The sequence below is a fragment of the Centruroides sculpturatus genome, unplaced genomic scaffold, assembly GCF_000671375.1.
Source record: "Centruroides sculpturatus isolate CEXI.00-Female unplaced genomic scaffold, Cexi_2.0 scaffold1517, whole genome shotgun sequence".
Classification (NCBI taxonomy): domain Eukaryota; kingdom Metazoa; phylum Arthropoda; class Arachnida; order Scorpiones; family Buthidae; genus Centruroides; species Centruroides sculpturatus.
Genome location: NW_019385669.1, coordinates 53277 through 75576, shown reverse-complemented (window position 1 = coordinate 75576; position 22300 = coordinate 53277). Strand labels below are relative to the sequence as shown.

The 22300-nt window shown below is 28.8% G+C and overlaps 1 protein-coding gene across 1 annotated transcript in view; it reads right to left on the bottom strand.

Annotated features, from left to right (window-relative positions):
- LOC111641054 (voltage-dependent calcium channel type D subunit alpha-1-like) overlaps nt 1–22300 on the bottom strand; it is a 142250-nt gene that overhangs the window by 100374 nt on the left and 19576 nt on the right. The window contains exons 3-4 of the mRNA XM_023387161.1: nt 16005–16110; nt 15753–15892 (exon numbers count right to left, since the gene is read on the bottom strand). Coding sequence (XP_023242929.1) covers nt 15753–15892; nt 16005–16110 — 246 coding nt within the window. The remainder of the gene's footprint in view (nt 1–15752; nt 15893–16004; nt 16111–22300) is intronic.

The following is a 22300-nucleotide window of genomic DNA, read 5'->3' as shown; positions in this document are numbered from 1 at the left end:
AACTTTAATAATATTGCAAGTAAGCATACTCAGAGATCAAGACAGGGTGGTTTCATAAATCACCTTTTATACTTTTTTATATCCTCATCTTTAATTTTTCTTTTCTGAAAAATTGAAGATGAGGATATAAGAAAAAATAAGAAGGATCCAAGCCTGTAGTCTCTTTCAACATTGTATATAATTATCATTCATATTTACCTCCCATATTCTATATTGAAACATGTCTGTTAATAAATATATAAGTGCACAGTGACTTTCCAAACACCCTGTAGAAATCAAAGTACTTTGTTTATTGGTTGACATCCACTTCTAGCATAATAAGTAACAATAATTTTGTAGTATCCATAGTTACTTTTTTAAGAGTGAGATTTTCCCACCAATGCTGTTATTTGGTTATATTCCTTCTTTTTCTCAAGTTTACTAGTACATTGCCTTACAACAAAATGTCTCATCATAAGGCAACTTCACTGCTAATCAGCTTTACATTTTCACTCTGCTCATCAAACAATCCTTGTTTTACTTTCTCATGAAAAAATAGAAATATTGACCAGAGAAATATCCTGCTAGGTAGGTAAATAATGTGTATTTAACTACTAAATAAATGTTAGTACTAAATATTACACGTTTTGCAAGTAATACTTAGTAAGTTCTCCTTGTAAGTTAAACCAAAGCTTCAGAGCTAATTCAATTTTGCTTCTAGTTCAATTTCTCTCACAAATCATATTTTCATTGTTTTTTTCCTGCATTTATTTCAGTATAAATATATTTGTTATAGAAATTTAAAAAGAAGCAACACTAATAGCAATTAAAAACAAAAAAAAATTATTTTCATGATGAACTCAGGATATTTTCTTCAAATTAGAAGTTAAGACTATTTACAAAAATATTTAATTTTCGAGTCTATCCATTAATCCTTTTTACATAACCACATAAGTACCCGTTACATTGGTTTGAAGAAATAACTTCATTAAAAAACAAATAACAATAGGTAAAAATTTTTCACTATTAAAATGATCAAACGTCAGCCTTTTATTTGAGGATCTGATGCTTTAACATTAAAAACAATAAGTATATCTTCTCACTTTACTATCAAGTTTNGATGTAATTTGAATATAAATTATTTATAAATACGTATGTCAAGTTATATTTTTATTGCTACGTAAAATATATTTAAGAGTTTACGATCACTGTGCTGGGTGAGACGTTGTTGAAACAAAAAAAAAGTTATGCATTCCATCACGTACATAAACAGTGTCGTAATTCGCCAAGTGCAAATCAGCAAATTCGTAAAATTTTTGTTTATTTTGAACAATCCGGATAATGGAGGTTCTACTGTAACTAAGTTGTGCAATTAATGTATGTAACTATTACTTGCGATATAAACATTATTATTAAAGATAGAATAAATAAATTTATGTAAAAACTAAACAAAATGCTAAAAGGATATGTTTGCTATAACAATAAACATGAAAATCACTCTAATATAACTTCAAATGTTTTTAGTCTACTTCATAGATCATCTTCAGCATTCTTTATTTCTCAGAAAAACAATTCAACAAAAGATGCTGATATTTTGTGGAATGAAACTAAAGTTATAAGAATCATCCTTCCATCACATGCACTTACTATGGAACAAATTAAAATATTTAAGCAAAAAACTATAGGAAAGTGTTTAAGTGCTAGAAATGCAGACACACCGCTTCTGCATGGAAATTTGTCTTAGTTTATGATTTATAAACATGTATTTATTATGCAAACATTATAAACAGTCTATTGATATTAATAAAATATATGCAAATTTTACTAAAACTTCTTTAATAAATTCAAACATTCTTGATGATACAAATCATCATCTTCAGGGACAAGAACAAAATGGAACAACAGAAATAAAAATATCATATGCAGAAATATTTCAAATTGACAGAGCCATATAGAAGCAGCGTACAATAAATCAGTAACAGAAAAAATATTTCTTCACTTTTAAAATCGCCAGGTAATATTTCTTGTCCCAAGATGTTCTTTGAAGTCCAAACTAAAACAAGGTGGCCACTTAGATCCTTAGTTAATAAAAGATCAAATCCCACTTACAACTTAAAAAGGCTCTCACCTAACTCCTCAGAACCTTATTGGGTGAAAAATACTCTTTAACTTTCGTTTATTTTTATGACACTAAAGTAAAAATACAGCCCTCTCTAGCATACATCCACTTCTTTCCATTTTTATAAAATATATGTAAATGCTTTGTCCAAGCTTTCAAAGCCGTCTTGTTGTTTAAAACCCTGTTAACAGAAAATCATTGATCAATCCTGCAGGTTTTATTAGAGAAATACTACATCCAGTAGTTAACTGTGCCTTATGTCTGTTCATGCCCCCCCTTCGCCATGTGGTGGGTCTAACTCGGTGGAGAGGAGTTATGTAATTCAGGGGTGTGTGACCGAGGGGTGAGTGTTTTATGGACGGGGTGTGTCTTAGGGAGAGGGATGAAGGGAAAGTGGAGAGTGGAGAAAACGGTAGATGAGTAAGGACAGTGGAGTGAAGTGCGGGAATGAAGATATAGAGCCTGTGCAAGCAAGTCCGTAGAGATTTTTAGAACTTTGGAACTTTTCCCTACCCGGAGTGGAAGAGAAGAAAAGATCATCAAAGCCTCATTTATGTCGGTATGTTTCCATGTATTCTTGTTACGTCAGCTTGAGCAATTTATTGTCGGGAGATTTTTGTTATCGATTCGCGATATACTAGATTTGTCGGACTCTGTATTCTTGTGTCTCATCTTTATCTTGGGAGTACTGTATCCTCCCAAGTATATTAAAGAAATATTGTTATAGTATTCAATGGTTGTCTTGTCTAGTCCCTATTGAGTCCAGTGGATTCCCCCTAATAAGCGTTGTTTCCACCAAGCACGCTTGTTATAAATTTATCCCCTGGTTGAGCACTTACATTTTATCGTGTTGATTCATTCACATGATATTTTGTACCCCCACAATAACAATAATTATTTTAAAATCAAGGTTCACATCTACAGTAGTTACAAAAACAAGAAGTATCTGTGAGTTTACCATTGTCAGCTTTTTGGCTGAGACTGCTCTGCCTAATTCAGAATCTTGCATTTTTAATTATCTGCTCATCGTTAAATATCCTCATTTAACTATCATTTAACTATCTGCTCATCGTTAAATATCCAAGCAATGAGCCCTCATTGCTTGGGATGAATTATTTAAAATTTTTAAAATCGTTCTTAGTCTACTAAATAATAGTATCTCTCTCTCAATAACATTCTCACTAGATACTGAGCATAACAATAGTTCCAATAGTTTTCTTGATCTCTAAGACACTACAACACAAACCAGTTGGAATTCAGTATGTTTCACAAGCTCAAATAATTACCATTGTTCATTCCACATAGCTCCTATCAGCCTCCTACATAAAAATACATAGCCATTGCCTTCCTAATTAGAAGGGGCCTTTCTCTTATCATTCAATAGTTTTCTCTTACAGCAGGAACTTAACACTATCCAACATGCATTACAAAATACTGGGTACCCTAACAACAAGTTTCATTTCCTCTACAATTAAGTTTACCACACAATAGGGGAGGGTGGGGATGAAAGGGACAAGGGATGAAAGGGACAGCCTCTATAACTTGCTGCTAAATTACTTATGGAGCTTCGCTATTTCATGGATAGATGACACTAATAGTCCATAGTTTTCACACATTTGTAGGGTCCAATACATTAGCACCAGTGTTTGGAATGCCTGGATGAGCAGAAAACGCATGCAAAAGTAAGTTTTTTTCATTTCTTACATTTAGGGGTAAAATCTCAAACATAGTCATTGGATAATGTACTTAAATCAGGATAATTACTTTGAAACCTCTAAAATATGTTTATTTAATCAGTTTTAAATTATATTTCACTGTCAGAAAGTTAAGTTGTAGTTTTGGTTGTTTGAGGCCTGGGGGTTGAAAGGGACAGTAAAATAGGGAATGAATGGGACATGTCCCTTTCAACCCCATATTGACATTTTTTGCATGTTTCTAATGCTAAATTTTTTTAATAGAAAAAAATTGCCTCGAAAGTATATAAAAAAAAAAAAAACAGAAAGAACGTGAGACGCCAGAAGTGATTCAAGGGGCAATAATTGAAGTTGTTGAAAAAAGAAGCATCAATCAGGGCTACAGCCAGTGCCCAAGGAAATGCAAAATTGCATTTGGCTAAACTCGCTTCAAAATATAAAAAAGACAATGTAGTGTATTCACTGCATGTGGGTAACAGGAAAGTTTTTACTACAGAAATGGAGACAGAATTAACATTGTATTTAATGCAAGCATCATCAATGAGGACAAAATCTAAAAAGCAGCTGTTGCAACATATTCCAGAAGAAACTGAAAGTGAAGATGAAAGATCTCAAAGCAGCTCTTCCTCAACGTCTGATGCAACATCGAGTGAGGGATCTGATATCAAAAACACTGTCAAACATGTTCAGCCCAATGATTTCATTTTAGTCAGATTTGCAAAAAAACTTCTGTTGTTTACTTTGTGGGAAAAGTTTTGAAGAAACTGAGTGATGAAGACTTGAAAGTCAAGTTTATGAATAAATATTGGGATGTTTCAAGTTTATATTTCCTGAGGAGGATGATATCAGTGATGTTTTAAAACTACCCCATCCATCCCAAGCAGGAGGAACGGCAAGAGCAAGCAAACATTACATTTCCCACCGATTTCACTTCATATCAGCTGGGATAAATTGCGAAAAACATTCTATTGACCAAAGAAAGACAGTTTAATTATGTGATAGCCTACTGATTGTGATATTCTTTAGTTATTGTTCTTTGTTTGAAAAGATTTGATATTCTTTGTTTTAAAAATATTGATAATTTTTAACTGTTTAAAATAATTGTGATGTCACAAAATTCATATTATTAAAACTGTAATTTTTAAAAATTTTAGTCTCTAGTTTATCACTTTTCAGTTATAATGAAATTTGAAAACATTGAGATAACTAATTCCAAGTTTTACATTAAAACGCGGGTAGTCCCTTTCATCCCCGAGGGTGTCCCTTTCAACCCAGATGTGGGAATGAAAGGGACACCTGGAGAGGTCTTTAAAAATGTGAAAATGTTCAACTACCAATATAATAGGATGAATTCACAATATGGTCAGAATAAAGTAAAGGTCTAATGAATCTTTTGCACTAAAAATAAAACTGATTAGAAGTGAACTTTTTCAGTGAAAAATAAAAATATGAATTTTGTCCCTTTCATCCCCACCCTCCCCTACACCTGATCTTTACCATGTTCATACATACATCCACACAGATAGACAAGTATATTTATTTCTCACATAAAATTGTTATCCCTGAAAGTTCTCTCTATTTTCTGAAAGTTTAATTATGTTCTCCCACTTTCCCCACAGCCTATACTCAAAACTCTAGTTACAAACAATAGGGATCCCAGAGCCTGATTTGAAAAGTCAGGCATTTATAAAACTATCTCACAATACACATATTACCTATATTGAGCCACTTTATTCCAGCTAAACATTAAAATTAAAGAACATAAAAAAAACCATTACTAAACTTTGAAAAAGCGTAGAACTCACAAAATTAATAATTGAAGATAGCTATAAACCCAATTGGGATAATACTACTGTCATAAAAACACTGCCATACACTAAAACTCTACACTAATCTAAAAATTACTATACTAGTCTTTTCACACAATCCAAACTAATACCACAAATATCCAAACAATAAGCCCGCATTGCTTGGATGAATACCTATCCTTTCATTTTCCAATTATTGGTATGGAGTTATTAATTTGCACAATATCTAACTATTCTTTGCATAATCTTATTACATATAACTTAAATTTTTCTACAATGCTTTATTGTAAATATTACTCCTATATATATTCTGTGTGTTATTGTACAACACATATTTGTTATTTTATTAATTTATTCTGCAATCATTGCTATGCAGTTCTGTTAATTTAAAATATTTTTGCATGCAATATTCTTATTCCTATTGTCCCATTTTGTTCTTATTCTTGAATATGATGATTTTATCATCAAAAGCATTTGAATTTATTAAAGAAGTTTTAGTAAATATTTTAGTATATATTTTATTAACATCAATAGACTGTTTATAATTTGTGCATTTTGTGCATAGTGAACATCTTGATTATTAAATGTATTATTTATTTATTTCAATTTAACTGCACAGTACACCTTAAATGTTAATCGTATTTACACTGGTTAATGGTTGATGTAAGTCATATTTTATATTTATATCTAACAATCTTTTTCAAATTATTTTGTACATTCAATTCTGAACACTTTATACTTGTCATTTTATATTTGTTTTTCTGAGAAGTAAAGAATCTTGAAGATAGTCTATGAAGTAGACCAAAAACATTTAGAGCAAAATTAATCCTGCTAATAAATAATACACTAGTTTCAGCCACCATATGGATTCTGAAAAGTCAGGGACTGACTCTACTATGTTAATTCTCTAATGATACTATTCTTTTAATGATAAGCATAACATTTTACATATTTTCATAAATATGTAGTACGATCCAAAAGTTCAGGGACTTGGCTTAAAATTCCTTACCTTAAAAAGTTTATATTGCTGATGCACAACCATCTTCAAAGTAATTACCTTGGGCAACGATACACTTTTGCCAGTGCTCATATAACTTCTGGAAGCCATTTTTTGAAACCTCCCGTAAGGCCTCCTGCAATGCTGCTCTTACCTCATCTGATGACACAAAATGGCGTCCCTGCAAATGCTTTTTCATTGATGGAAACAAATAAACATCACACAAGGCTAAGTCCGGTAAATAGGCGGGTTGTGGAAGCACATTAATTTGAGTTTTGGCGAGAAACTGTGTGACCATTTGGGACCGATGTGCAGGTGCATTGTCATGCAGAAGGTACCAGTCTCCACTTCGCTAGTCTTTGATAAGTGAGTAGCCACAGTGATTTTTTCAAGGGTTTGGTGACGATCTTTGCAAACACATTGAGAGATCAACTCAACATTTTTCTCGTTCTGTGAAGTCGAAGGTCAGCCAGAGCGGTCATCATCTGCAATGGATTCTTGGCCCTCTTTAAAACACCAATGCCATTTGTACACCTTTGATTTTGCTATGGTAGAATCACCGTACACCTTTCTTAGCAATTTTAAAGTCTCCATACATGTTTTACCTAAACGCTTACAAAATTTAATGTTGCAGCGCTGTTCTTGAAACTCCATTTTTATTACGTCACAAAACAAAGGTAACTATCTCCGAAAGTAAACAACAGCACTCGTAGTTTAATCACATGACATGGGTAAAACCAATCTGAACATGTAGTTGTGGTTTGATAGAATCCATTTCATACGCTGTAACTTCAAATACATGCTTTTGTTGTCATACATTACTGCAGTCCCCGAACTTTTGGATCATACCATGTATATAACAGTAGATTTGAAATTTAAATTGTTTATATATAAAAAAGCATAAGATTAATCTATATATATATTAATAAACATTTTTTATAAATATTTTTAATTACAGGTGACAAAAATATATAAATAACTTCATTTGTTATATAACATAATCATACAACACTGCATACTTATCATTTGACATAAAAACACATCATATGATCGATATTGATCAGTAGAAATCAAATGTCATTGATGTTACTTTCATAGTTCATACTATTCTGTACAACATAACAAAATTTTGTTTGAATTATAAAGTAACTTAATCAGTTTATAAAATATGTTTATATCACTCTATAGTAATATTGAAAATGGTTTTAAATAATGAATGAGTCGCACAAGATTTTTTCTATAATTAAATAGAGTATGATATTATTTCTACTGATAAAAATTGACAAGTGAAAATTGTGTGTCATAATTTTAATATATAAATGTCAATTACATCCAACTTAACTTGTCATATGACAAGTTATAAGACATTGACATATAGCCATTTCAAGTTTTTATGCAGAGCAGTCAAGTATTAATAGTACTTGAGTGAAAAGCACAAAACTTAAATAAATTTTCTGTAATGATAACATATGCAATTATTTAAATATATATGTTGCAGCTAAAGCCCATGAATAATATAAAGCTAGGATTAATTGTTTAATGCTACCTTTATTCAAATATTTTGGTTAAAGCAAGTAACAATCTATTGATTTTGAACGTCATCTGTATAAAGTTTGAACTCTACTCATGATGGATAAAGACATGCATTATCCAAGTCACAAGCAGATAAAACTGACATTATCCAAAAATGGATGGATGAAGAAAGAACTAAACTTAAAATTTGAGCTTCATTTTGAATAAAATCAAAAAATTTAGGGTTTTTTCTTTAGCCAGATAGGCTAATCTGCAATTTTTCCAAAGTTGGATGGATAAAGAGAAAATTTTGTTTTTAAATCAATTAGAATTTATTATTTTTCTACTACATAAAAAATAAAGTAAACAAAAATAAATGTTATCAGTTATTTTACAAAACTATCACCAAAATTAGCTTTAAAAAGTCATATCTTTAAAGCTAAAACTTCTAGATTCAGCTTTAAAGTAACAAAAAAATATTGATCTTAAATGATGTACAGTACACTATGGGATGATCAAAGTGATAAATACAACTGAAAAAGAAAAGATCATCTGGTGAAGCTTTTAACATTAAATAAATACACATGTTAGAAATCAACTGCAGCAAAAAGTTAATAAAACAAAAACATTTTCAACCTAATTTGATATGTCTTCATCAGTTGAGTATTCCAAAGTAAAACATATTTGGAAAGAACATTCAATAAAATATAACATATTCACTGCTTGGAAATGTGGTTTTACCAGAATTTCAACATCTTATTCTGATCTATATGAGATATGTTGATGATATCTTTATCTTATGCCACAAAAAACCTGACCTACAACTATTTATCCAAAGAATTAATTTCAATCCTTGTAGTCTTCTATTACAATTGGAACAAGAAAACACATCAATACATTTCTTGAATGTTTCCATTACTTGTAAGAATGGTGAAATCCATACCAACATACCTCATAAGCCAATGTATCAACCAATTTTCATCCCTTACAACTCTGTCAACCCACAACACACAAAACTTTCTGCATTCAGGTCATTAATTAGAAGAGCATTCAAACATTGTATGAGTACAGTAGGCACTATTGGAAAACTGAATTATATCAAAAGAGTTGCAAAACAACATGGGTTTCCAGCATGGTTTGGTTAACAATTGATCAACTCATTCCAGTTATCCAAGACCAAACAATCACAACCTGAGTACAAATGAAGATTCAAGATGGACTATTTCCAGCTTGAAGAAAATACACAGACAGGTGACCAAATGCAATAATGTGAATATGATATAAATGAAACGTTCCTAACACTATTATTTTCAAAATCTTAAGAAATAAAAAGGTATAGTATAATCACAGTGATTCCTCTGAAATTTATTTGATTCCAATGGAGGACTCACAGTTTAATAGGACACTAGCATATGTCAGGGTTACAAAATGAAACTTACAAAGGCTTAAAGAACACAAGTATACTATCAATAAGAAACTTGCAACTTGACATTAACAGCATATACTATTTAACAAGAAGTACAAGTCAAGTGAGAAGACACTACAATCATCAAAACAGCTAAGGATATCAACACACTTAAACATTTAGAGATCTTAGAAATACATAAAGCCAATAGAACTTCCACCTGCATTAATTACAGGGATGTGGACTCACTATCTATTGCATGGAAGTCTCTGTATGAGCTCTAATTTGACTTCCTTCAATGGAGCACTTCTACATTATTATTTTATTGTTATTTTTATTAAATTTTGTTATTTATTTCATTTTGTTCAATATCTGTTATTAATTTTTCTATTATATTATTTTTGTTAATTTATATTTATTTCATTTATGTTGTATTTAATTTTTTTATTTTGTTTTATTCTACTGGTATTTATTGAATGTTCTTTTTATCTAAATATTTCTATTTTGGAATACTCAACTGATGAAGACCTATCAAATTAGGTTGAAAATCTTTTTGTTTCATTAAAATTTTTGCTGGTGTTAATTTCTAAGGTGTGATTTCCTGACATTCCCTCCAAATTCTGTATTTTGTTACATTGCTCTTAATGTTTTTGCATTTTTGTTTGCAGCACATAGCCTCAAATAAAGATAGTTTTTACATGATCCTCTGTGTGTTCAAATGGACATTTAAGACACCTATTTTATGTTTGTCTTTAATTCTATTTATTAATATAATGTAGTCCTGAAGTTTACAAGTGTTTTCTAAAAAGTACGAAAAATTCACCAAACTGAAAAAATAGTCGCATATCACTAGGGTTGCCATAATTGCCAAGCATTGATATGGGACATTTATTTAAGTGCTAAATAAATAAAACATGAAAAAAATAGGTAGGTAATGGTTTATTTTATTTTGATAAAAAATCAAAGTTTATTAAGCAATCTAATAAAATGATGGATATTGGTTAAAGACTACACATATTTGTTGTATATGACCCAGTGTGGGAGAAATCCTTGACTAATAAAATGAACATGTAGAATAATAAAAAAGATGCAAGGCTAATCCTTTTTAGCCTAGTCATATTTTAAAGTTGATTTTACTTTCTTAATTATATCATTTTCTTCTTTCACATAATTATAAAATTGGGTGCAAATTATTTTAAAATTTTAATGACAAATCAAAATTGCTTCAATTGTCTCCACTGACAACCTGTTTCTTTCGTCCGACCACTAAGTTGACATTAAGGAAAATATTCTCTCCATATTTGCATTGCGGGCTGGAATGGCAAATATGTATTCGAATATTCACTTTATTAGACATGACTTCTGATCAATATGGTTTGTATCTGCAAAAAACTTCAACCATTTCTCTTCCATATTCAATTTCATAATTGCTTTGTAGTTTTGGTTCGTATTATTTTTCTTAAATAATCTTTTAGTTATACAAACTGGTTGAAAGAATCTCAGTTTTGCCAATATTGATGTTTCTTAATTGTAAATATGCAATACTACATTCTATTTCCGCGATACTGCCGTGTGCCAGCCACCTCACACAGAGTTTCGGAAGAAAATGGGACAAAAAAGGGACAAATAGTAATATGGGACTAAGTAGTGAAATACAGTGACAGTTCCATATATATGAGATATATGGCAACCCTACATATCACCAATTGGTTTGAAATCTGATGATAAATTGCCAGACTTAAAAACAATGTCCTATTTCCATTATCCATAGAGTTGCTAAAAAAAACAAAATGCTCATGCCTATAAAAAGATAAATTTTATATTCAGCTTTACTCAAGCAGTGGTAGATAGACTTCACATTATCCAGATAAAGCTTTTTTAAGTTTTCTTCTTATTTCATCCATCCATTTTTGGATAATGTTAGCTTTATCTGCTTGTGACTTGAATAAAATGCACTTTATGCAGATAAAATTCAAAATTAATAGATTGTTACTTACTTTAACTAGAATACTTGGATAACATTAATTGGTTAATCTTAGCTTTATCCAATTTGTGGATTCTAGCCAAAAAATATACACCAAAATAAATATATAAAAACTTTATATTTCATTTAATATCTTATAACTATATAAATATAAATAATATACATAGTAATATTTTTTAAATATAATTTGGTTCCATTCCATTCATATTTTGGTTTAAATACATTGATGTAAATAAAAAAAGTAATATTTGCACATCAAAAATCATGTATATTTAGATGTAATTAAATTTAGTTTAACTCAAATTACCTTGTAAATGATTATTCTGATTTACAACAGTTCTTTATCTACTGTGCTGATAACTTATTTAAATCTTTGTAAATACTTGAACATTAATGAAGCTTACAGCTCTTTAGATAAACAAAAGTAATCGCATTAATTAAATAAATGCTTTTAATTTTGGTTACTTTCATTACAATTGTAATTAAGCTGAAGATTAATTTAGTTTTTTTCCTGTACTATTTTATTCTGAAGATTATTATTTTTTTAATAAAAATATAAAATGCTTTTTTTCCTCACTCATAATTTATAACATGACATAATATAAGTTTTATACATTTAAATAAATGAATTAATTCAGGCAGAGTGTACTGTACAGAACATTCAAATTACAATTTTTAAAATGTATGTTAAAAGATTCCAAATGTACTGTACAACTTAAATCTCAGTGCATATTTTTTTATAAAAAATTGAGCACATGCAACATAAATTTTTAGATTAATTTAAGATAAATAGGAAGCACATTGGCAATGAACAAAAGAATAAAATTAAAAGAGAACAGAAAGTAAAAAGAAAAATGAAAATGTAGAAATCTAAAAATAGGAATATTTTATCATTTTAACTTGTTTTTTTGTATTTTAACATATCTAGAGTAAAAAATTAAATAAATATGAAATTATTTTAACATTTTGTAAAATGTAGTCCATATCTCTGGTAGTTCAAAAGTGGCTTTCTTACAAGGCTCTAACATTGTTATGTATAACTAGCTTACCCGTCGCGCATTGCTGCAATCTCAGAAGAAAGGAAATTCAAGCAAACTCGTTATGATAAAATTCAATTTACATTTTATTATTTTTATTGAAACTTATTATTATTATTCATTTTCATCTGTAAAACATTTCAAAGTGTCATTTCAATTCTATTTATTTATTGGAGTGCTTGTAGATACACGATATTTTTTGTTTTTGCGTCTGGTGCGTACACGAATAAATCAGAAGGTTTTCCGACGCGTTAGCTGGTCACATACAGTTGTCCACGCGAGAAACACGCATTCTCCAAATTTAACCCACACACTCGCAGCGATTGTCAGAAGCGCGATATTCCCCATTTATATATATATATTTTTAATCCTTTACAATTTTAATTATTTAATTGCTCCTTCCTCTCTTCCTTGGCATGTTGTGAAATTTCTGATAGTTGGATAATAAACCGTTTTATTGTAATTTGTCTTTTTAAATTATTTTGAGTCGATATTAAAATTTGGAAAAGGGGGATTCCTAGATCGGTAAAATAGGCGAATTTCCTCCTACAACTTCGGTTGTTGTTCGGGATACAGTTAAGGTTTTAACAAAGTTCGAGCGAATACATAATTAGCAAAAAAAAGTAAAATAAAGTGATTAAACAAAAATTATTACAAATATCGTAAATAACAGTTCACAAATGCATATATAGAGATATTTTTTGAAATAGGGGGAAATGGTCTTCACAATTTGAAATCGATCGAACACACTGTCTCGATACACTCGTATAAACGCGCGCCATCTATCGTGGGTTAAATGTACTATGCCAGAAACCTTCACGGGAGTGTATTAAAAAACTTTCCTAAGTTTTATGGCAATCGTACTATGCCACAAACCTGCGCGAGAGTATATTAAACAACTTCCCAAAGTTTCATGGCAATCGGATAAATGGTGTGGTAATGCATGAAGGACATAAGACAGACACACAGACACACATTCATTTTTATATATATAGATGAGTCCCAGAGAAAGATGGTTCTGCAATTTAAACATTGCTTAAGAAGGGAGCTTCAGCTCATAAGGGTGAAAAACTATTCTCTAATATCTTTCTGACAAGGTCAGTAGTATTTCTACTATTATGAATGTCATCCCAATGTTCTTGAAAGCAATATGCTAATTTTTGGTGGTAACTCATATATAAAAAGTTTTTGATCCCATACATATTTGCTGTAAAAGGATCATGTAGACTCCTGATTTCTCTAAGAAGGTAAAACTATCCCTATTGTTACAAAGAATTCTTTGTAGAGATAATTGAAGCAATTGAAAGCATAATCCCTTATTTCTTAAAAGCACAAACAATACTTAAAGTAACAATCTATAAATGTGGAATGGAAGATTGTCAAATACCAGATTATTTTTATTGTTAATAGTGTGTAAAGAAGTGGGTGGGAAGAAAGATCTACAGACTAGGTTATTAACATATTTAAATTTTGCACAGAAGTACCCTGCATTAAATATTGCAGCAACCATCAGATATAGCTCCTCCTGTACCAATAAGAGAGATGAAGGAAATAAATATACTCTGTGAAAAAATTTAACATTGAAAAATAGTGTAGTTTATTCTTAAGTTTGGCATTGTTACTGAGCAGATTTCTATAAATATTTTTGTTAATTTAAAGCAAACAAATTCTCAATTACCTTCATTAATGACAAGGAATAATTCAGACTCAAAGAGAAAAATATCAATTACCAATAAATATCTATGATAAAATATAATAATAAAAAAAAATATTTTTTATTTCACTATTTACAAATATTTATACAGACTAACAAATTAACAGAACTGGTCTTTTTTTCTGTTATGACAAAAAAATAACTAGTAAAATTATATTCATAACTTCAACTGCTGTAAAAAAACCAAAACAATAAAAGTTAAATTTGATTTAATAGTACTTTCTAAAATATTCTGAACATTTATTCTAAAATATATCTGATTATTGAATATATATTAAATCCCTGCTAACTCAAACTTCATAATACTTGGACATATTTTTTTAAAATATTGTATACAGTAATTTAAAATTTTTGACAATAAAAAAATTAAAATTAATGATTATTTATAATTATAACAAAATTACAATTAACAAATATTTTTTTTTATACAGAAGTTTTTATGATACCATGCATTATATTATTGCAGTTGGTAAGTTCTGAAAACTGTATATTGCGGTATACTGTACTATCATGAAATTTTTTTAGCTCAATTTCCTGTAATAATAAATTCAGCAGTATAATCCACTAATGCTCAGTAAACTTTTGTATAGAGATGATCTTAATAAATTAATGTACTGTATAGCCACCTTCTTGTTTTCCATGTCATCAGAGAAACCCTGCTAACTTGGATTTTTGTAAACTTGGACAACCCTCATCACCTATTAGTCCAAGTTAGTGGAAGTTTATTGTATTTGTAATTTTTAACTTTATAGCATTATTAAGAAAAATACATAGCAGTTCAATTTTCATTTTCATAACATATATTGTTTAACACAGATATCAATTAACTTAACTTAAAAATTTATATTTAACTCTTTTAGTAAAAAGTGCATTATATAATATATAATAAATCACATCATCCACATTTTTTTCAGCAGCAACACTTTAATATATGAATGTTTTTGGCCACATTTAATACCTGAGTCAGGATTCAACATTAATCAAATCATTACGTTCAATTTGGTTAATGTTGAACTATGGTCAACATTAACAAAGAACAACAAAGATTGCGCATTTGTATTCTTCATATGGAAAGCACAAATAGTATTTATATTTCAAAAATATAATAATATACATTTGACATAGTATAAATAAATAATATAATAAATATTTGACATAGTATAAATAAATATAATAAAATATAATAAATATGAAAAAATTAGTATTATAAATGCAGTTATGAATACTAAATCTATAAGCATTATAACATGGTAAACCTGAGTTGATAACTTACATTAAGATGATTAAAAATACAAATCATATTTATCAATATGTGTATTTTGAATTATAATACTGATTTCTTGTATTCAGCATTAAAATTTACAGATTGGTGAAAATTTTTCTATATATAATGGTTATAAATATTAATAAAACTTTGAAATTACAATATCTAAATATTTTTAATAAGATATAATAAATAATAATAATAATTGTAATTTATAAATTTATAATAAAATTCCTTACCCTATTACTACTATTATAAAGTCAAGAAAATTCCAACCATTCCTTAAATAGGCACCAGAATGAAGCATAAATCCATAGGCAATGATTTTCATAATACATTCGATGGTAAAGATTACTAAAAAAACATATTCTATTTTCTCCTGTTAATTAAAATGATTTTAAATTAATCATATTTATATTATCATAATAATTACAAATAAACTCTACATAGTAGACCAAATGTACTGTATTAAGTAAATATTATTTACTTACTAAATAATGATTTACTTGATTTGAATCTGCATTAGGATAAGGTGTATATACAGCAAGGGCCACACAATTGCAGAAAATTGTTAATAAAATAAGATATTCAAATGGTGTAATGGATAAGTTAAGGAATCTTTCAAAAAATCATTAATTATTTACACATACATGCAAACAAATAAACAACACTATTAAAGATTTTCAAAATTCTTTAGTTCTTGTAAATGTAAATATACAAAAAATATACACTTATCTACTGATTATTAATGTATCCTGTATGAGCTACAGATTTATTTATTTAGTCAGTGATTAGATAAAATTTAATACGTAATTGGAAATAAAAAAATAATTCAAATACATTTCTGTTAAAAATTGTAGAATTCTATTTTTAATTAAATTAAAAAAAAACAACATTCTTTGTAATGTGGATATGCAGAATTTATTTGAGAAAATAGTCTCATAATGGAATTTAAATGAAAGTGTTGGAAGAGGATTGGAATCAAGAAATAGCAGAATCAGACTTTAAAGGATGTTCTTTTTTTAGAATGAACATGGAGATTCCTTTCCAAGAGTGTTTATTTGGTTTAATGCAGCTTAAACAATGTATATATAAACTGTCTGTGAGAAACTGTATATTAATTGGTAAATAAAGTGTTATTTAGTTTTTTTTTTAATATTAACTTGTATAAATTCAGAAAGACCCTGTTGATGTACTTTGAAACTCAAAAAATAAAGAAGTCAACTGAATAAAAGAGTACCTCAAACTTAATTCTTTCCAAAGCAAAATGCATTTTCAATATATCTATCTTAAATCAATTGGTCAATAATGTATTAATTAATAGAAATGATATGACATATTATCTTTATTTCTACCAAATTAGTATTTTATAAATCACATATAATATTACATAAGTGAAAATTATGAGGTAAGATGATAATGTTATAATTGGTAGATTTCAGATCAGTGTAAATAAAACTACATTTTAATTACAATAAAATGACATGTGGACTTTTTTTCATGAGTTCCAGTTTTAACTATTAAAATACTGATTTAAATATTTGAGGTTGCTATAAAAAATTAATGATTAAGAAAACAACATTATTTATTTTTTTACTAAGTAAATATTTTAAATTTATTAGTTCTCCCAATGTTTAATATTTATTTATTTATTTGATTTTTATTACATAATACTAGATAACAGGTGATTACATCTTCAAAAATATAATGTTTAATTTAATTTAATCTTAATTTTTATTACAAATATTTCAAAATTATTTAAAACAAAAATCAAAAATTTAAGCAAAGGCATTATATTAATTATTATATTTAAAAGTAATAAAATAAATTTAATCTTTTAAGATGCAATCTAAGATAACTTTCAAAATTATGGTAAAAAATTTATTGAATAATTTATTTAAAAATTGTTTAAATTTTATAAAGGATTTTAAAAGGCAGAAATGATTTTGAATCTTTAAATTTTGATGTCTCTTACTTAAAAAAACTAAGATCTTTAGGATGGAATATTTAACATAAATTAACAAAATATTGATATATCAGATCAGAGCCAAATTTAGACTTCTTGTGGCCCTACAGTACACATATAAGAGGATCTTCCTCCATTGCCAAATAATAATAGGCAATATATATAGATTGTCTTTGAGATAAAATAAGGCTCTTCATAACTCAAGGACTGAAATAATAGTTTATTTAGATTATATGTATATCTGACTCTGAATCGGATAGAAAACATAACAATATTAATAATATTTCATAAAAGTCAAAATATAAGATATTCAATAAAAGTCAACTCTGCCATGAGACTGTTATTTTCTGAAATGTGAGAAAAGACAAAAGAAGTCTTATATTTTATGGTGTTTTATTTTTATGAATTTAAGCTTACAAAGAAACTTAAATATTCTTAATAAAATTAATTCTAAATTAGAATTATTATTAAATTGTTATGTGTATTTAAAAATTATATATAGTGATGATAAAAGTCTCTTCCTAACCAATTATTGAAGAAACTAATAATACTTAATAGGAACTAATAATGCAATGGATTATTGAGGAAGTTAATAATGCAAACTAATAATAATGGATCTTATGCCAATTACTGCCAATGGATCTTTTTTGGAAGTCAGAACTGTGCTATGTAATGATGCAATTTATCCAGTATCTTCTTTTGTGTCAAAAGTGGTAAGACTGCCTTAAGTCCTAAGGAAAACAATACAACAAAATAAATTGCAAAATTATACAGAATGATAAAACAAGTTGAGTTTTATTGCATTTCAAAATACAATGTATGATGAGAAGTGATATAAGAAATAAAAGGAAAATCCTAAAAAAACTATTCTTTTAGATTTAGATTCATGTTTTAAATGACTGTTACCTATCCATTTTTAATTTTGACTTGATAGCATTTGAATACATAGAATAAAAACAAAATGTATAAATACCAATGGTTAGTAATGTTTCCCGTTTAGTTTTGAAGTCATTGGACTGCAATTTGAAAAAATACCTATAAATTCCTACTGTCATCCCTCTGTCTGTGTCTGTCTTTTCTTAATCTTGAGAACAGAGTTAGATGAAATTCAAGACCAGAAATGGAAAGCTTAGGGGCTGGAGGCCCTAATAACTATATACAAACTTCTAGTCTAGACCAGAAGTCATGTGAATTCAATTAAAAAATTTCTCTCTGAATGGAGTTACATAGATGACTGGCATGACTCTGTTGTTATCAGGTAAAGTATGATGTACAGGGGCAAAACACTATAAATTTGAGATGGAAAAACATATATTTAAATTGAATAAATTAAGAATATGTTTAAAATTTCAGCCTGGCATTGTGATTAAGTTACAATAAATAATTGCTCATTTCCATTGTATTGTATATTTTCATGCCAGTTTTGAAAGCTTGTTTCAGAATTCTGTTTAATATTTAGAATACAGTGGTACCTCAGGATACGAAATTAATCCGTTCCAAAACCGAAATCTTATCATGAAAATGTCATAAGGTGAATCATTTTTCCCCATACGATTACATGTAAAACCAAATAATTCGCTCCAACACGAAAAATACACTCAAATTAAATCTAAGTAATACATTAAAAAAAATAACTATAGTAAGGAAAACACTGAAAAATGAGTTTTGTAGTTGTAAATGTATAAATAACCATAATAGAATAATAATTGCTTAAAAAAATGTAGTTTTATTTGCACTTTACCTTTGAGGATAGATGACAGTGAAGGGGTAAACTGATGGCGGAAGAGAGGGAGAAGGGAAATGATACTAAAACTTAACTTACATAACAATGTAACAATAACTTAAAAATAACTTAGAAAAGATAAAAAAAATTATTGTTGTTTTATATATATATTTTTTAAAATTTTTATTTACTGCTTTTTGCTTTCTTTCTTCACTTCCATCAGCACTTTCACTGGATAGAGGTTGCTTGGTAAAATATCTATCCAAAGAGGTTTGGCTTTGCCTACTTTTTAAAATGTTTCTAAAATTACTTAGGCAAATGTCATTACTCCGAGCAGCAATACGGCTAGTGTGAACATTTTTGGGATGTTTCTTTTCAATGAAATCAGTCACTTTCACCTCAAGATTTCCTTTATCTAGCGAGATCCACAACAAAGCAAACACGCGGACTGAGACCAAACACAGAAGTGAATAAAAAATGGCGCTGCAAACTAATGTAACGTTGCATGGTGAGTTTTTGTTTGTATTGTGGAGCAAAAATATGTTCGATTTTCATGTCATATCTTGAAAATTTCGTATGCTGGGGCGTTTGTATCTTGAGGTACCATTGTATAATAAAATCTAAAATTACTTATTTTGTCATTCTTTACAACTTTGCAATTGATGTTTCCTCATTACCATTATAGTTTGAAGTATGCTGTCCTTTAGCAAAATCCTGTCCTGACATACTAGTTAATATACACTGACAATAGGAGTCCATAATAATTGTACTACTCATTTTCACAATATCAGGCTGGGAAGAGACTTTCGTCACTACTCTATATATTCAAAAATGAATACTGTTTGTAAAATAGTTTAAAACATTTAATATTCTTGTGTTGTATACTGGCACGATGAAGTGACCGTTTAACCAACACTTGGCAAGTTTTCCATCTTTATTTAGTTAGTATTAACTTTATTTAGTTAGTTTCGATAACAACAAACATTTAATATTCTATTAATTTAATTTTTTAATTTGATCTATGTTAAAATAATTACTGTTAAATATATCACTGTTGCAAGTTACGTGTTCACAGATAGTGAGTAGGAACCTTACAAGTAAGTTTAAAATCATACACGACTCCTTTGGTCCGTTTCATACCAAAAAAGTGGCGGACTTGATAGAGACATCATGTCATGGCTGTTTATTTATTAGAAAAATAATACAAATGCTATATAACACAAATCATTGCTACATACATAGATAATGACAACAGAGAAATTTAACAATTACAATTAAAGAAATATGAATATTGTAAAAAATGTATAAAAAATTAAGCTAATTTTTATTAATCATTGTATATTATGCAAATGAAAAATTGAATTCTTCCAAATACCTCTTACAGAAATGTGTTTAATAAGAAATCAATTTTATAAACTATAATTGAATGATAATTAAATTTCAAATCCTACTTGTAGTGAGATATTAATATTTAGAATCTAGTCATTATCTGAATTATAAAATTTTGATATTAATAATGATAGCATATTCTTATAATAGATAAATGGATAAAAAATTCTTATTTTTTATTCATTTTTATTTTTCTTGTTAACTTCAATTCAAAAATTAAATTTTAAAGCAAAGTAACTTATCAATATTTCTTGATTGCTAATTAATAAAATAAACTTCATACAAAATTTAAATTTCATATAAAGTTTTTTTAGATTAATGTTATATAGAAAATTTTAATGTAAGATTATGAATTTTAAATGTTTTAATACAACAAAAAATCTTCAGGTATATATTATCTAAACTTATTAATCAATTATATACTAAGTGGGGCTTGCAACAATCTAAGGCTGTGTAAGCATTAGGCGTTTTAAAACGTACGTTTTGGTAATGCGCGTTTTAAAGAACCAAGAGTTCTGCATAGGTATACCTACTCAAACGTGCGTTGATAGATTTTTGTTAGAACGTGCATTTTGCGGGCATCAGCCGCACGCTTTGAGATATATGTGCTGCCATATTGTTGTACATTTGATTGCGCACTTTCGGATAGAGTGGACATACGTTGGCCGAAATGGAGAACGATCATTTCGATACTGATCTATTTATTGAAATCTAAAAGAGACCAGCCATCATCAAATGATTTTATAGATATTCTAAAAGAATTAAAAAATTTGAGTTCATATTGTCTTAGTTTTGGATACAACGTCACAAACATTCCATGCGTCAGTCTATCTCGTAATATTGGGTGCACCCAAAATTCTCTTTGCCTCTGCCATCATCTTTTATAGCGACGATGGAGGAGGCACACACAAGCAATTACTTTCACATCCATTTCTAAACTGAGCCAGTGCTCATCTCCACTAAATGGTCGTCGAATGCCAAGCTAACGCGCAGTGTGTACGCTGCTGATGCGCATTTAACACAACACAAAACGCCTAATGTGTACACAGCCTAAAGGTCCCAAGCACCAAAGCTGAATTTTACACAAAAAACAGTCTTAATTTTGTGTGTTGCAACTGTGACTATGAAACTTAGGACAATAAGGCAGCTATTGCAATAAGCCAGATCAATCTGTGACAGTTAGATTTATGACAGCATGTATGATTTCAAGATATAGGCATCAGAAAATCAATGCCACACAATAGGTCCCAAGTACACAATATGTTTCCTATTGGTAACACTCAGGATCCTGAAAGTTGCACTGTTATCTTGATTTAACATGTTTTGGTGATATAGACAGCGCCGGATCCAATAGGTGCGAGGCCCGGTTGAATTTTTTTGCGGGGCCCCTCAAACTTTAAATAACAAAATTAATTAACAGTTAATTTACATATTGAAATATGTTGTTATATTTTTAATAATAATATACCTAGATATTTATTTTTCTAACATGTACTATTTTTAAATATATAAATTTTGATGTGCTGCAGGGCCCCTTGAAGCGCAGGGCTCGATTGGCACAAATCGCTCCAATCCGGCTCTGGATATAGACAAGTGGCAAAAATGTATAGAGACACTAACCCATGCAATAACTATAACATATTTTATTTTTAAGTGTTGCAGATTAAATGATCTGAGATATTTGGAAGGAAACATTAACATTTCTGCTT